General features: G+C 41.8%; 1 protein-coding gene across 1 annotated transcript in view; it reads left to right on the top strand.

Annotated features, from left to right (window-relative positions):
* gmip (GEM interacting protein) overlaps positions 1-18,775 on the top strand; it is a 67,494-nt gene that overhangs the window by 10,752 nt on the left and 37,967 nt on the right. The window contains exons 4-8 of the mRNA XM_061905252.1: positions 50-89; positions 7,308-7,433; positions 15,796-15,860; positions 15,933-16,040; positions 16,115-16,195. Coding sequence (XP_061761236.1) covers positions 50-89; positions 7,308-7,433; positions 15,796-15,860; positions 15,933-16,040; positions 16,115-16,195 — 420 coding nt within the window. The remainder of the gene's footprint in view (positions 1-49; positions 90-7,307; positions 7,434-15,795; positions 15,861-15,932; positions 16,041-16,114; positions 16,196-18,775) is intronic.

The following is an 18,775-nucleotide window of genomic DNA, read 5'->3' as shown; positions in this document are numbered from 1 at the left end:
TATATACAATGTGAAATGTAAAGTTGTGTAAAGTGACTTCTCTGCTCAGGAACGCTGCGTGATCATTGAGGAAGATGGAAACTCGTCAGGTAGGACTTCCTTTTTTCTTACATGACAACTTGTTATCTAATTCACTGTGATGACAATTAAGTCTCATCATATGCTAAATAATTGGTCTCTGAGGCAGAGGAGTGTTTCCCATACCGCCATTCGCTCATAAACACATAATAATGCACCTGGTCTGCCAAAGCATAAGAAGACAAAGCGGGAAGGATCAGTGTTGTAAATTTTGCAATGAATTAGAGCAGAGGTGGGCAAATATTTTGACTCGGGGGAGCCACGTTAAGGGAAAAAATGTGTCGGGGGGGAATGGGTATGTGTGTATAAATGATACACATTTAGCTGTACAATATATGTTTGGCGCCGTTTTTTTTCCAGGAACACTAATACCAAAAGTCATTATGTCCGATAGAATTCTACAAATGTGGGAATTGTGCAACTTTTACACAATTCCCACATTTTTCAACCTATGGAAACCATTCCACCACTCTGGAAATTCAAACTACCCTTTTTCCCGGGGTCAAAAAAATTCCAGATTTTCCCGAAATTCCTTAATAGCTTTTACTACTTCAATATTTCTTGCCCGATTTAAAAAAAAACCCCAACACGAACCAATTCAATACATTCATGCCCCTAATCATTTAAAGCAGGGGTAGGGAACCTATGGCTCTAGAGCCAGATGTGGCCCTTTTGATGACTGCATCTGGCTCTCGGATAAATCTGTTGCTTAAAACAATAAGAAATGAATAATTCCACTTGTAATCACAGCGTTAAAAATAATGTTCAAAATATAAAACATTCTCATGCATTTTTAATCCATCCATCCGTTTTCTACCGCACCTGTTCAAGAAGTTGCGTTAATGGTAAGAAGTTATTTATTCATTATTGGTTAGTGTGGGGCTTGCCCTCCTGGGGGTTCTTCAGACCCCCAAGCACCGACATGAGAGCCTGTTTCAGGGTTACAATATTGTTTCATTTTTCAAAAAGTCTCTCAGTTGCTTTCCAGCAATAGTTTTTCCAGCCCCAACCCAGTCTCTCCTCCTGGCTGCTGCTTATAACAGAGCGACAGGTGATTAGATAACAAGGCCCAGGTGGGCCTTCTACGCACCTGTCGCTGCAGGCCTACAGGCCACGCCCCTCCACAGTTAGCTTCAGAATAACAATGTTATTACAAAGAATAACAGACCTATTATACTCTAGAAATGTTGGTCTTACTTAAAAATGCAAGTGTTTAGTTGTGTTCAGTGTTAAAAAAAATATTATATGGCTCTTACGGAAATATATTTTAAAATTTTTGGCTTTTTGGCTCTCTCAGCCAAAAAGGTTCCCGACCCCTGATTTAAAGAAAAAAATCCTACTTTTCCCAAACTTCCCAAATTTCCAGGAAGTTCCCATAGGAAGTTTCCCATATATATGTTTTTTTCTTTCTTTATTACGCATTTTCGGCCGGTGCGACGTATACTCCGAAAAAAACGGTACATTGTTTAATGCATCCAGCCGGGCATCAAAACAAAATTAGGCATGATAATGTGTTACGTCCACAACTGTATACAGTGGGGCAAAAAAAGTATTTAGTCAGCCAGTGATTGTGCAAGTTCTCCTACTTAAAATGATGACAGAGGTCTGTAATTTTCATCATAGGTACACTTCAACTGTGAGAGACAGAATGTAAAAAAAAAAATCCAGGAATTCACATTGTAGGAATTTTAAAGAATTTATTTGTAAATTATGGTGGAAAATAAGTATTTGGTCAACCATTCAAAGCGGTTTTGTCTCAAAATCTCACGATACATGGCCCCATTCATTCTTTCCTTAACACGGATCAATCGTCCTGTCCCCTTAGCAGAAAAACAGCCCCAAAGCATGATGTTTCCACCGCCATGCTTCACAGTAGGTATGGTGTTCTTGGGATGCAACTCTGTATTCTTCTTCCTCCAAACACGACGAGTTGAGTTTATACCAAAAAGTCCTATTTTGGTTTCATCTGACCACATGACATTCTCCCAATCCTCTGCTGTATCATCCATGTGCTCTCTGGCAAACTTCCGACGGGCCTGGACATGCACTGGCTTAAACAAGGGGACACGTCTGGCACTGCAGGATTGGATTCCCCGTCGGCGTAGTGTGTTACTGATGCTCTCTGTAGGTCATTCACCAGGTCCTCCCGTGTGGTTCTGGGATTTTTGCTCACCGTTCTCATGATCATTTTGCGTGGAGCCCCAGATCGAGGGAGATAATCAGTGGTCTTGTATGTCTTCCATTTTCTGATAATTGCTCCCACAGTTAATTTATCCACACCAAGCTGCTTGCCTATTGTAGATTCACTCTTCCCAGTGTCCTTCAACGGTTCTTTGGTCTTGGCCATATTGGAGTTTGGAGTCTGACTGTTTGAGACTGTGGACAGGTGTCTTTTATACAGATAACGAGTTCAAACAAGTGCCCTTGATACAGGTAACGAGTGGAGGACAGAAGAGCTTCTTAAAGAGGAAGTTACAAGTCTGTGAGAGCCAGAGATCTTCCTTGTTTGAAGTGACCAAATACTTATTTTCTACCATAATTTACAAATAAATTCTTTAAAATTCCTACAATGTGAATTCCTGAGCGGCCACTCATTACCTGTATTAATGGCACTTGTTTGAACTCGTTATCTGTATAAAAGACACCTGTCCACAGCCTCAAACAGTCAGACTCCAAACTCCACTATGGCCAATACCAAAGAGCCGTTGAAGGACACTGGGAAGATCTGGGGCTCCAAGCAAGATCTCATCCCGTGGGGTCAAAATGATCATGAGAACGGTGAGCAGAAATCCCAAAACCACACGGGGGGACCTGGTGAATGACCTGCAGAGAGCATCAGTAACACACTACGCCGACAGGGAATCAAATCCTGCAGTGCCAGACGTGTCCCCCTGCTTAAGCCAGTGCATGTCCAGGCCCGTCGGAAGTTTGCCAGAGAGCACATGGGTGATACAGCAGAGGATTGGGAGAATGTCATGTGGTCAGATGAAACCAAAATAGGACTTTTTGGTATAAACTCAACTCGTCGTGTTTGGAGAAAGAAGAATACTGAGTTGCATCCCAAGAACACCATACCTACTGTGAAGCACGGGGGTGGAAACATCATGCTTTGGGGCTGTTTTTCCGCTAAGGGGACAGGACGATTGATCCGTGTTAAGGAAAGAATGAATGGGGTCATGTATCGTGAGATTTTGAGCCAAAACCACTTTGAATGGTTGACCAAATACTTATTTTCAACCATAATTTACAAATAAATTCTTTAAAATTCCTACAATGTGAATTCCTGGATTGTTTTTCCACATTCTGTCTCTCACAGTTGAAGTGTACCTATGATGAAAATGACAGACCTCCGTCATCATTTTAAGTGGGAGAACTTGCACAATCGCTGGCTGACTAAATACTTTTTTGCCCCACTGTGTAATGGTATGGGTTGATATCGGAATCGGTAATTAAGAGTTGGACAATATCGGAATATCGGCAAAAGAAAAGCCATTATCGGACATCTCTAGTTTTGACTTAATACTCTTGTGCAGAACGCAGTCAGGCTCAAAAGTCGAGGTGCTGGTGCAGGTGAAAAAAAGGCAACGCAGCGTCAAGAACGTGAACGATGGCCCACACACGAGGGAGGACTTGGGCGGGCCTGAACGGAAAAGTAAAAGACTAACATGGCGTATTTAGACGAGAGGAAGTTCTGTTTCGGCGGTGCAGCCAAAAAGAAGACCACAAAAAAGACGACGGAGGAAAGTGGCTTCGAGCCTTTTTTCCTCTTTAATACCTTCCAGTTGTCGCCACTTTCAGACTCACTCATTAGCATTGTCGCTCTCCAGCTGTGCACGGACTTGAGTGCACTTACATTCCAGTCAAGTGTACTGTCTTGTACGAATAAGCCACTCTTTGGTGTTGGGTTTGGGTTTGGTTCCTCAGACAAAACACCTGGCGACGCATTCAAGTGCATGCTCCTTCTAATCGGCCTGCCTTGATCCTAATCTTGTTATAAGGCTGTAATTACCAGGCGTGGCACGTGTGTGAAAACAAAGTTTGGACACACCTTCTCCTCATTCAATCAATCAAAGGGCCGCACAAGCCACAACGAAATCCTCGGTTCAGAGCCCACATAAGGGCAAGGAAAAACTCACAATCCAGTGGGGCGTCGATGAGAATGACTATGAGAAACCTTGGAGAGGACCGCAGATGTGGGCACCCCCCCCCCCCCCCCCTCTCTAGTGGAGACCAAAAGCAATGGACGTCGAGTGGGACTAACATGATATTGTGAAAGTCCAGTCCATAGTGGATCCAACATAATAGAGAGAGTCCAGTCCATAGTGGATCTAACATAATATTGTGAAAGTCCAGTCCATGGTGGATCCAACATAATAGTGAGAGTCTAGTCCATAGTGGATCTAACATAATTGTGTGAAAGTCCAGTCCATAGTGGATCTAACATAATATTGTGAAAGTCCAGTCCATAGTGGATCTAACATAATAGTGAGGGTCTAGTCCATAGTGGATCTAACATAATAGTGAGAGTCCAGTCCATAGTGGATCCAACATAATAGTGAGAGTCCAGTCCATAGTGGATCTAACATAATATTGTGAAAGTCCAGTCCATAGTGGATCTAACATAATAGTGAGAGTCCAGTCCATAGTGGATCTAACATAATAGTGAGAGTCCAGTCCATAGTGGATCTAACATAATATTGTGAAAGTCCAGTCCATAGTGATTCTAACATAATAGTGAGAGTCTAGTCCATAGTGGATCGAACATAATCGTGAGAGTCTAGTCCATAGTGGATCTAACATAATAGTGTGAGAGACCAGTCCATAGTGAATCTAACATAATAGAGATAGTCCAGTCCATAGTGGATCCAACATAATAGAGAGAGTCCAGTCCATTGTGGATCTAACATAATATTGTGAAAGTCCAGTCCATGGTGGATCCAACATAATAGTGAGAGTCTAGTCCATAGTGGATCTAACATAATTGTGTGAAAGTCCAGTCCATAGTGGATCTAACATAATATTGTGAAAGTCCAGTCCATAGTGGATCTAACATAATAGTGAGGGTCTAGTCCATAGTGGATCTAACATAATAGTGAGAGTCCAGTCCATAGTGGATCCAACATAATAGTGAGAGTCCAGTCCATAGTGGATCTAACATAATATTGTGAAAGTCCAGTCCATAGTGGATCTAACATAATAGTGAGAGTCCAGTCCATAGTGGATCTAACATAATAGTGAGAGTCCAGTCCATAGTGGATCTAACATAATATTGTGAAAGTCCAGTCCATAGTGATTCTAACATAATAGTGAGAGTCTAGTCCATAGTGGATCGAACATAATCGTGAGAGTCTAGTCCATAGTGGATCTAACATAATAGTGTGAGAGACCAGTCCATAGTGAATCTAACATAATAGAGAGAGTCCAGTCCATAGTGGATCTAACATAACATTGTGAAAGTCCAGTCCATAGTGGATCTAACATAATAGTGTGACAGTCCAGTCCATAGTGGATCTAACATAATAGTGTGAGAGTCTAGTCCATAGTGGATCCAACATATTAGTGAGAGTCCAGTCCATAGTGGATCTAACATAATAGTGTGACAGTCCAGTCTATAGTGAATCTAACATAATAGTGAGAGTCCAGTCCATAGTGGATCTAACATAATAGTGTGACATTCCAGTCTATAGTGAATCTAACATAATAGTGAGAGTCCAGTCCATAGTGCATCTAACATAATAGTGAGAGTCTAGTCCATAGTGCTGAATGTGGCCTGGCATTGTCTTGCTGAAATAAGCAGGGGCGTCCATGAAAAAGACGGCGCTTAGATGGCAGCATATGTTGTTCCAAAACCTGTATGTACCTTTCAGCATTAAAGGTGCCTTCACAGATGTGTAAGTTACCCATGCCTTGGGCACTAATGCACCCCCATACCATCACAGATGCTGGCTTTTGAACTTTGCGTGGATAACATTCTGGATGGTTCGCTTTCCCTTTGGTCCGGATGACACCATGAAGAATATTTCCAAAAACAATTTGAAACGTGGACTGGTCAGACCACAGAACACTTTTCCACTTTGCATCAGTCCATCTTAGATGATCTCGGGGCCCAGAGAAGCCGGCGGCGTTTCTGGATGTTGTTGATAAATGGCTTTCGCTTTGCATAATAGAGCTTTAACTTGCACTTACAGATGTAGCGACCAACTGTATTTAGTGACAGTGCTTTTCTGAAGTGTTCCTGAGCCCATGTGGTGATATCCTTCAGAGATTGATGTCGGTTTTTGATACAGGGATCGAAGGTCACGGTCATTCAATGTTGGTTTCCTTGGAGTGATTTCTCCAGATTCTCTGAACCTTTTGATGATATTATGGAGCGTAGATGTCGAAATCCCTAAATTTCTTGCAATTGCACTTTGAGAAACGTTGTTCTTAAACTGTTTGACTATTTGCTCACGCAGTTGTGGACAAAGGGGTGTACCTCGCCCCATCCTTTCTTCTGAAAGACTGGGAAGCTGTTTTTATACCCAATCATGGCACCCACCTGTTCCCAATTAGCCCGCACACCTGTGGGATGTTCCAAATAAGTGTTTGATGAGCGTTCCTCAACTTTATCAGTATTTATTGCCACCTTTCCCAACTTCTTTGTCACCTGTTTTGAACATCAAATATGTTGTCTTTGTAGCATATTCAACTGAATATGGGTTGAAAAGGATTTGCAAATCATTGTATTCTGTTTATATTTACATCTAACACAATTTCCCAACTCATATGGAAACGGGGTTTGTATTTAGACAAATTTAGGTACCGATACCGGTACCAAAATATTGGTATCGGTACCACCCCAGCGTGCCCAAGTGTGAGAAATGATCTTCGTCAGACGTGTGTGACCCTGCTCCCATTGGCTGGGATTAATTAGCCCTCCCCGTCCAAAGTGTTCCACACCAGGTGGTCATCCTGTAAAGCCGGTCACTCGCGCCGATCTGGGTTTCCACTGTGGACTAATCCCACATGGGAACAGCGAGGACTACGCTTAAGGATTCCTTTCGGAGAATACGCAATTGTGACTTCTGCTCCCGGTCCGACATGGCGAAAGAAGCGAGGAGAAAGGATGGTGGCGTGCAAACGCGGTAGAGCGGCGTATTGTCAACTGGCCTTTTTTTTTTTTTTTTCGGGCCACGTCGTGAACTTTTCAGTTGTCTCCGCACTCGTGATGTTGATGTACTCCTTCTCAGCCCACGAAGCCGACCTGGCGCTGTGCCGCTGTGAAGACGGCGTGGAGACGGCCCTGCAGTACGCCAAGATGTGGTGCCGCTACGCCAAAGACCTCCTGGCCTGGATGGAGAAGAGAATCAGCCTGGGTGAGTCCAGACCTGTATGAGCTAAAGTATTGGGACCTTGACCAAAATTGAATCAATCAATCAATGTTTACTTATATAGCCCTAAATCAATAGTGCAGGGGTAGGGAACCTATGGCTCTTTTGATGACTACATATGGCTCTCAGATAATTATATTTATATAGCGCTTTTCTCTAGTGACTCAAAGCGCTTTACGAAGTGACACCCAATATCGAAGTTCCATTTAAACCAGTGTGGGTGGCACGTGTGTAAAGTGTCTTGCCCGAGGACACAACGGCAGTGACTAGGATGGCGGAAGCGGGAATCGAACCTGGAACCCTCAGGTTGCTAGCACGGCCACTCTACCAACCGAGCTAAGCCGAGTAACCGTGTAATACTCTTCCACATCAGTAGGTGGCAGTCGGTAGCTAATTGCTTTGTAGATGTGGGAAACAGCGGGAGGCAGGGTGCAGGTAAAAAGGTGTCTAATGCTTAAACCAGGGGTAGGGAACCTATGGCTCTCGAGCCAGATGACTACATATGGCTCTCAGATAATTATATTTATATAGCGCTTTTCTCTAGTGACTCACAGCCCTTTACAAAGTGACACCCAATATCTAAGTTACATTTAAACCAGTGTGGGTGGCACTGGAGGCAGGTGGGTAAAGTGTCTTGCCCAAGGACACAACGGCAGTGACTACTAGGATGCGGGAATCGAACCTGGAACCCTCAGGTTGCTAGCACGGCCACTCTCCTAACGGAGCTAAGCCGAGTAACCGTGTAATACTCTTCCACATCAGTAGGTGGCAGTCGGTAGCTAATTGCTTTGTAGATGTGGGAAACAGCGGGAGGCAGGGTGCAGGTAAAAAGGTGTCTAATGCTGAAACCAGGGGTAGGGAACCTATGGCTGTAGAGTCAGATGACTGCATATGGCTCTCAGATAATTATATTTATATAGCGCTTTTCTCTAGTGACTCAAAGCGCTTTACAAAGTGACACCCAATATCTAAGTTACATTTAAACCAGTGTGGGTGGCACTGGGGGCAGGTGTGTAAAGTGTCTTGCCCGAGGACACAACGGCAGTGACTAGGATGGCGGAAGCGGGAATCGAACCTGGAACCTTCAGGTTGCTAGCACGGCCACTCTACCAACCGAGCTAAGCCGAGTAACCGTGTAATACTCTTCCACATCAGTAGGTGGCAGTCGGTAGCTAATTGCTTTGTAGATGTGGGAAACAGCGGGAGGCAGGGTGCAGGTAAAAAGGTGTCTAATGCTTAAACCAGGGGTAGGGAACCTATGGCTGTAGAGCCAGATGACTATATATGGCTATCAGATAATTATATTTATATAGCGCTTTTCTCTAGTGACTCAAAGCGCTTTACAAAGTGACACCCAATATCTAAGTTACATGTAAACCAGTGTGGGTGGCACTGGGAGCAGGTGGGTAAAGTGTCTTGCCCGAGGACACAACGGCAGTGACCAGGATGGCGGAAGCGGGAATCGAACCTGGAACCCTCAGGTTGCTAGCACGGCCACTCTCCTAACCGAGCTAAGCCGATTAACCGTGTAATACTCTTCCATATCAGTAGGTGGCAGTCGGTAGCTAATTGCTTTGTAGATGTGGGGAAACAGCGGGAGGCAGGGTGCAGGTAAAAAGGTGTCTAATGCTTAAACCAGGGGTAGGGAACCTATGGCTGTAGAGCCAGATGACTATATATGGCTCTCAGATAATTATATTTATATAGCGCTTTTCTCTAGTGACTCAAAGCGCTTTACGAAGTGACACCCAATATCTAAGTTACATTTAAACCAGTGTGGGTGGCACGTGTGTAAAGTGTCTTGCCCGAGGACACAACGGCAGTGACTAGGATGGCGGAAGCGGGAATCGAACCTGGAAACCTCAGCTTGCTAGCACGGCCACTCTCCTAACCGAGCTAAGCCGAGTAACCGTGTAATACTCTTCCATATCAGTAGGTGGCAGTCGGTAGCTAATTGCTTTGTAGATGTGGGAAACAGCGGGAGGCAGGGTGCAGGTAAAAAGGTGTCGAATGCTTAAACCAGGGGTAGGGAACCTATGGCTCTCGAGCCAGATGACTAAATATGGCTCTCAGATAATTATATTTATATAGCGCTTTTCTCTAGTGACTCAAAGCGCTTTACAAAGTGACAGCCAATATCTAAGTTACATTTAAACCAGTGTGGGTGGCACTGGGGGAAGGTGGGTAAAGTGTCTTGCCCGAGGACACAACGGCAGTGACTAGGATGGCGGAAGCGGGAATCGAACCTGGAACCCTCAGGTTGCTAGCACGGCCACTCTCCTAACCGAGCTAAGCCGAGTAACCGTGTAATACTCTTCCATATCAGTAGGTGGCAGTTGGTAGCTAATTGCTTTGTAGATGTGGGAAACAGCGGGAGGCAGGGTGCAGGTAAAAAGGTGTCTAATGCTTAAACCAGGGGTAGGGAACCTATGGCTCTCGAGCCAGATGACTACATATGGCTCTCAGATAATTATATTTATATAGCGCTTTTCTCTAGTGACTCAAAGCGCTTTACAAAGTGACACCCAATATCTAAGTTCCATTTAAACCAGTGTGGGTGGCACTGGGGGAAGGTGGGTAAAGTGTCTTGCCCAAGGACACAACGGCAGTGACTAGGATGGTGTAAGCGGGGATCGAACCTGCAACCCTCAATCACGAGTGTCTCAAAGGGCTGCACAAGCCACAACGACATCCTCGGTTCAGAGCCCACATAAGGGCAAGGAAAAACTCACAACCCAGTGGGATGTCAATGTGAATGACTATGAGAAACCTTGGAGAGGAGCGCAGATGTGGATGACCCCAACCCTCTAGGGGAGACCGGATGCAATGGACGTCGAGTGGGTCTAGTGTAATATTCTATAGTGGATCTAACATAATAGTGTGAAAGTCCAGTCCATAGTGGATCTAACATAATAGTGTGAGAGTCCAGTCCATAGTGGATCCAACATAATAGTGAGAGTCCAGTCCATAGTGGATCCAACATAATAGTGTGAGAGTCCAGTCCATTGTGCATCTAACATAATAGTGGGAGTCCAGTCCATAGTGGATCTAACATAATAGTGAGAGTCCAGTCCATAGTGGATCTAACATAATAGTGAGAGTCCAGTCCATAGTGGATCTAACATAATAGTGTGAGAGTCCAGTCCATAGTGGATCTAACATTATAGTGGGAGTCCAGTCCATAGTGGATCTAACATAATAGTGAGAGTCCAGTCCATAGTGGATCTAACATAATAGTGAGAGTCCAGTTCATAGTGGATCTAACATAATAGTGAGAGTCTAGTCCATAGTGGATCTAACATAATAGTGTGAGAGTCCAGTTCATAGTGGATCTAACATAATATTGTGAGAGTCTAGTCCATAGTGGATCTAACATAATATTGTGAAAGTCCAGTCCATAGTGGATCAAACATAATGGTGAGAGTCTAGTCCATAGTGGATCCAACATAATAGTGAGAGTCCAGTTCATAGTGGATCTAACATAATAGTGAGAGTCTAGTCCATAATGGATCTAACATAATAGTGAGAGTCCAGTCCATAGTCGATCTAACATAATATTGTGAGTCCAGTCCATAGTGGATCTAACATTATAGTGAGAGTCCAGTCCATAGTGGATCCAACATAATATTGTGAGAGCCAGTCCATTATAATTATCTGAGAGCCATATGTAGTCATCAAAAGAGCCACATCTGGCTCTAGAGCCATAGGTTCCCTACCCCTGGGCTAGAGTATACAAATGAGTTTTAAGGTGAGACTTAAATGCTTCTACTGAGGTAGCATCTCAAACTGTTACCGGGAGGGCATTCCAGAGTACTGGAGCCCGAAATGAAAACGCTCTATAGCCCGCAGACTTTTTTTGGGCTTTGGTAATCACTAATAAGCCAGAGTCCTTTGAACGCAGATTTCTTGCTGGGACATATGGTACAATACAGTCCTTAAAGTCACATCTTAAGTGCAATGATTGAAATAGGGCGGGGGTCGGCAACCCGTGGCTCTTTAGCGCCGCCCTAGTGGCTTGCTGGAGCTTTTTCAAAAAAAGATGAGGGGGAAAAAATATATTTTTTGTGTTAATGAAGTTTCTGTAGGAGGACAAACATGACACAAACCTCCCTAATTGTTATAAAGCACACTGTTTGTACTAAACATTAGAGATGTGGGGAAAAATCGATTCGAATACGTTGTGCGATTCAGAATCGATTCTAATTAAAAAAAAAAAAAATGTTTAATCAATCCAACAAACCACTACACAGCAATACCATAACAATGCAATCCAATTCCAAAACCGAACCTGAGCCAGCAACACTCAGAACTGCAATAAAGACACAAACAGGACACAGAACAAACCAAAAGTAGTGAAACAAAAATGAATATTATCAACAACAGTATCAATATTAGTTATAATTTCAGCATAGCAGTGATTAAAAATCCCTCATTGACATTATCATTAGACATTTATATAAATAAAAATAAAAACACAATAGTGTCAGTGTCTTACACTTGCATCGCATCTCATAAACTTGACAACACACTGTGTCCAATGTTTTCACAAAGATAAAATAAGTCATATTTTTGGTTCGTTTAATAGTTAAAACAAATTTACATTATTGCAATCAGTTAATAAAACATTGTCCTTTACAATTATAAAAGCTTTTTAAAAAAAATTTTACTACTCTGCTAGCATGTCAGCAGACTGGAGCAGATCCTGCTGAAATCCTATTTATTGAATGAATACAGAATCGTTTTGAGTCGGAAAAATATCGTTTTTGAATCGAGAATCGAAAAAATCTATATATTATCGAATCGTGATCCCAAGAATCGATATTGAATCGAATCATGGGACACCCAAAGATCCACAGCCCTATTATTCAGTATTAGTTTTTGTATTATTATTCAAGTTTTATATCTCTAGATCAACATGAGGTCTATTTGTTAATATAATGATTTTAAAGTATGCTCTTTTTGTCACAAAAAAACTGTTTTTTATGGAAAAATGACAAAATATGCAATATTTTCACCCCCAAAAAATTTTAACATTTGATATTATATAATAATTGGAGCATTAAAAAGGTCAATAACTCACCATTGATTTTAATTAATTATTATTTTTTTGAGCAATGACAATAAAAAAAATCACACTTAAATGACTGGGGATCCAAAAGTGTCCTACTCAATAAAGTGTTACGAAATAAATTATAAAAAGTTTTTACCGTTTACTTTTAACACAATAATTTCGAGATCAACTTCAGATCTATCCGTCAATTATAAGTTTTATTGTTGTTTATGTTTTTTGTCTGTTCATATTAGGCCCTTCTTAGGCGGTATAGCTCGGTTGGTAGAGTGGCCGTGCCAGCAACTTGAGGGTTGCAGGTTCGATTCCCGCTTCCGCCATCCTAGTCACTGCCGTTGTGTCCTTGGGCAAGACACTTTACCCACCTGCTCCCAGTGCCACCCACACTGCTTTAAATGTAACTTAGATATTGGGTTTCACTATGTAAAGCGCTTTGAGTCACTAGAGAAAAGCGCTATATAAATATAATTCACTTCACTTCACTTCTTTGAAAAAACAGCTCAGTTTTACATATGGCAGACACAAAATATGCAACATTTTCTCCGAAAAATATGTAAAAGTGGAAAATTTAACGTGACGTAATTGGAGCCTTGAATAGGTCAAAATTTCATAATTACATTGATTTTGATTCATTATTATTTTTTAAAGAAAGAAACAGCTTGCATGGCAGCTTTGTGTTATTAGAGTAAACATTGCAACATTTTCTTGTTACATTTCACCCGTTTGCTCTTTTATATCACTTTTTACGTTTTTAAAAACGTTTCAATCGGATTTTTAAAATGTGCCGTGGGGCCGTTAAAAAATTACCTGCAGGCCGCACTTTGGACACCCCTGGTTTACATGTATAACTTTCTCCGACTTTCTAAGACGTGATTTATGCCACTTCTTTTTATGTCTTATTTTGTCCACCAAACTTTTAACGCTGTGCATGAATGCACAAAGGTGAGTTTTGTTGATATTATTGACTTGTGCGGAGTGCTAATCAGACATATTTGGTCACTGCATGACTGCAAGCTAACTGATGCTAACATGCTATTTAGGCTAGCTGTATGTACATATTGCATCATTATGCATCATTTGTAGCTATATTTGGGCTCATTTAGTTTCCTTTAAGTCTTCTTCAATTGATATCTCATGACACACTATCTGTATGTAATATGGCTTCTAATTTTTTGCGGCTCCAGACAGATTTTTTATTTTTTTTTGTATTTTTGGTCCAATATGGCTTTTTCGACATTTTGGGTTGCCGACCCCTGAAATAGGGAGTTGGTTCTAACCCTGATTGAGCGTGTTATAATCTACAAACCAGGTTTGGATGTCAAGTTCAAGGCATGACTGGTAGCGAGGCTGAGTAAACACTCCGGGAGGATTAGAGCAGGGATTAGCAGCAGGGTTGTTGAAGGTGACATCAGCGCTAGGGCTGGGTGATATGGCCCAACTCTATGAACGTGTTGTCATAGAAACCAATTTGGTATACCGGTACTGAACTTGTACCGCGATACTAATGAATCATATTCGGTACTAAACCGCCTCTAAAAAGTATCGGGCATGACGGCACGTCGTGACATTGCTGGTTCTACAAGCGGAGGAGCATGTTCGGCAGCACGCACGCACTGAGTACTTAGAAGCAGACACAGCGTGTAGACGGAAAAGGGAGAACGGACGCATTTTGACTTAAAAGGTGAAGCTTCAACACTGAAACACCCTCTCCTGGAAGGATTAGAGCAGGGATTAGCAGCAGGGTTGTTGGAGGTGACATCAGCGCTAGGGCTGGGCGATATGGCCTTTTATCAATATCTCGATATTTCACGATACATAATACATATCTCCATATTTTGCCTTAGCCTTGAATGAGCACTTGATGCATATAATCACAGCAGTATGATGATTCTATGTGTCTACATTCTTCATCGTACTGCATTAATATATGTTGGGGGGGGGGGGGATTGTCACCCACATATCCGGTCCTCTCCAAGGTTTTTCATAGTCATTCACATTGACATAACGTTGATTCATAGGCCCAAAGAGTTCCAGTTTTGTCTCATCACTCCATAGAACAGTTTCCCAAAACCTTTTGGGTTTGTCCAGATGATTTTTGGCATACTGGAGTCTTTTTTTCTTGTGCCTGGTAGTCAGAAGTGGGGTGCGCCTGGGAGTTCTGGCATGGAGGCCTTCATCTTGTAGTGCGCGTCTTATTGTCTGGGACGAAACCTGCGTTCCCCCCTCTGCAATGTCCTGTTGTAGTTCCTCAGCTGTTACCCGGGGGTTTTTCACCACTGTACACTTCACAGCATCCTCTTTCTACCACGCCCAGGTAGTGTTTCCACTGTGCCTTTAGCTTTAAACTTGCGAATTATGCTCCCAACTGTGTCTCTTGGAATGTGTAATGTCTTTGCTATTTTCTTATATCCATATCCTTTCTTATGAAGAGAAATGACCTCCTCTCTTGACTTCTTTGACCACTCCCTGGACTTCACCATGTTGCAAATACACCATTGACGTCACAGTCTTTTTCAATCAGTTTAGTTGTTGCTCGTTATGGTTCTAATCACATCTACAGGTGGTTTCAACACCTGATTGAAAGGACCTTATTCAAATTCTGTTCTTAAGTTATGATCTTCAAGGGTTTGAATAACTTTGTCAATGAGATATTAAGAAAAATGTCCTTTTATGGTATTTTGTAAAATACAGTGTTACAATTCAAGTTGCATTTGTCTATTTGACACATCTTTATTTGATATGACTATAAACATAATACGGAATAAATGTCCAACTTGCTAAAACACCAAAATTGTGTGGGAGTTGAATAATTTTGATCACAACTGTATAAACATTGATTGATTGATTGATTGATTGATATTGCCATGTTACAAGAGCCTTTACAAATATATTTTTTTAATTCTCTCATATTTTTTGTCAAATTTGTTTTTCAGTATGTTTTTCCAGATTGATTTCATTACATATGTATTCTATTCATTATTTAGTTTAAGATATGTTTTATGAAATGTTAACATAGCCGGAGCTTTTTAATACATTTCAATTATTTTCATCCCCCACTTTTAACTTTTTTTTTTTTTTTAATAGTTCAGTCTTTAAAAAATGAATATGTTTTTATTTGATATTCATTCAATTCTGGTACAAATATAAGTAAAGGTGTATGATTTTTTTTGTTTAATGCATGACAAGAAAGGGCAGTGCTTTCAAATCAAATGCTTTTTGCAAAATGGATTTATGTTGCATTTAAAGAGCTTTTAAAAGGATTTTTGTCGTTTTTGACAGAGCAAGAATTTGCCAAAAATGTCATAAAGACGTCCGAGGCGGCAAAAGCCAGCTTGACGTCCCAGGTAGACCTTCTTGTTGATCTATTAGCCCTCATTCAGCGGCGCTTATGTCTAAAGTTGTCCTGGCCGCCACAGGAAATGATGCCCCTGCAGCACATCTATACCATGGCTCTGGAACAAGACCAGAAGAACTGCTCTAACTCCAAAAAGACTTCGGAGCTGGTGCAGAACCGCTGCTACCAAGTAGAGTTCACACCCGCGCTTCGTCCTCTTGTGGAGGTTTCTGTTTCTGACCCGCTGTCTTCTGTCTCCCAAAGGCCTTGGCCGCCAAGAGGAATGAGATCGACAAGTGGCGCAGAGAGTTCAAGGATCAGTGGGTGAAGGAGCAGAGGAAGATGGTGAGCTTGTCTTCTTACTGCATTCAGGTTCAGTTTCAGTTTATTTGGAACATGTGTACGGTTTACCTGACACGTGAAACGTGACCAATTGCCGGAGCGCCGTTCCAACTTTGACCACGGGGGAACGGCGTGGCGCGTTTGGGAGAGTGGCGGTGCCAGCAACCTGAGGGTTCCTGGGTCTGTCCCCAGCTTCTACCAACCTAGTCACGTCTGTTCTGTCCTTGAGCAAGACACTTCACCCTTGCTCCTGATGGGTGGTGGTTAGGGCAGCTCCAGCCATCAGTGTGTGAATGGGTGAATGTGGAAATAGTGTCAAAGCGCTTTGAGTACCTTGAAGGTAGAAAAGCGCTATACAAGTGTAACCCATTTATCATTCACAGCGTCAGTTGCTATGTAGGGTAGAGCTTTCCCTCATTTTCAGCGTCCTGCATTGCAATACAATTACATATATGTATGTATATATATATATCCATCCATCCATCCATCATCTTCCGCTTATCCGAGGTCGGGTCGCGGGGGCAACAGCCTAAGCAGGGAAACCCAGACTTCCCTCTCCCCAGCCACTTCGTCTAGCTCTTCCCGGGGGATCCCGAGGCGTTCCCAGGCCAGCCGGGAGACATAGTCTTCCCAACGTGTCCTAGGTCTTCCCCGTGGCCTCCTACCGGTTGGACGTGCCCTAAACACCTCCCTAGGGAGGCGTTCGGGTGGCATCCTGACCAGATGCCCGAACCACCTCATCTGGCTCCTCTCGATGTGAAGGAGCAGCGGCTTTACTTTGAGTTCCTCCCGGATGGCAGAGCTTCTCACCCTATCTCTAAGGGAGAGCCCCGCCACCCGGCGGAGGAAACTCATTTCGGCCGCTTGTACCCGTGATCTTATCCTTTCGGTCATGACCCAAAGCTCATGACCATAGGTGAGGATGGGAACGTAGAGCTTTGCCTTCCGGCTCAGCTCCTTCTTCACCACAACGGACCGGTACAACGTCCGCATTACTGAAGACGCCGCACCGATCCGCCTGTCGATCTCACGATCCACTCTTCCCTCACTCGTGAACAAGACTCCTAGGTACTTGAACTCCTCCACTTGGGGCAGGGTCTCCTCCCCAACCCGGAGATGGCACTCCACCCTTTTCCGGGCGAGAACCATGGACTCGGACTTGGAGGTGCTGATTCTCATTCCGGTCGCTTCACACTCGGCTGCGAAACGATCCAGCGAGAGCTGAAGATCCCGGTCAGATGAAGCCATCAGGACCACATCATCTGCAAAAAGCAGAGACCTGATCCTGATCCTTATATATATATTATATATAAGTATGTACTTATATATAATATATATGTATGTATATATATATATATATATGTATATATATGTGTGTGTATATATATATATATATATATATATATATATATATATACATATATATATATTTACATACATATATATATATATATATATATATATATATATTTACATACATATATATATATATATATATATATATATTTATATATTTATATATTTACATACATATATATATATATATATATATATATATATATATATGTATGTATGTATGTATGTATGTGTGTGTGTGTGTGTATTAATGTGTATATTAATGGGGCGGTATAGCTCGGTTGGTAGAGCGGCCGTGCCAGCAACTTGAGGGTTGCGGGTTCAATTCCCGCTTCCGCCATCCTAGTCACTGCCCTTGTGTCCTTGGGCAAGACACTTTACCCACCTGCTCCCAGTGCCACCCACACTGGTTTAAATGGAACTTAGATATTGGGTTTCACTATGTAAAGCGCTTTGAGTCACTAGAGAAAAGCGCTACATAAATATAATTCACTTCATATATATATATAAGTGTGTGTGTGTATGTATGTATATATATATATATATATATATATATATATAAATATATATATATATATATATATATATACATATATATATACATGTGTGTGTATATATTTGTGTGTATGTATGTGTCTATATGTATATATATATATATATATGTATATATTATGTATGTATGTGTTTATGTATGTATATATACGTATGTATGTATGTGTGTATGTATATGTATATATGTATGTGTATATATGTATACATATGTGTGTATATATATATATATTTTGTGTGTGTATGTATATATAATGTGTGTATATATGTAATGTGTATGTGTATATATTACATAATGTGTGTATATATGTAATATATATCTATATAAATATGTATACGCGTGTGTGTGTATATATATGTGTGTATATAAATATATATGTCTATGTGTGTGTGTGTGTGTACATATATATACATATATCATGTTAGACCCGCTCGACATCCATTGCTTTCCTCCTCTCTAAGGTTCTCATAGTCATCATTGTCACTGACGTCCCACTGGGTGTGAGTTTTCCTTGCCCTTATGTGGGCCTACCGAGGATGTCGTAGTGGTTTGTGCAGCCCTTTGAGACACTAGTGATTTAGGGCTATATAAGTAAACATTGATTGATTGATTGATATATATATGTATATATACATATATATATATATATATATATATATGTATCTGTATCTGTACAT

Source organism: Nerophis ophidion, linkage group LG07 (genome assembly GCF_033978795.1).
Source record: "Nerophis ophidion isolate RoL-2023_Sa linkage group LG07, RoL_Noph_v1.0, whole genome shotgun sequence".
Lineage (NCBI taxonomy): Eukaryota > Metazoa > Chordata > Actinopteri > Syngnathiformes > Syngnathidae > Nerophis > Nerophis ophidion.
This window is presented reverse-complemented; position numbering and strand designations above follow the sequence as displayed.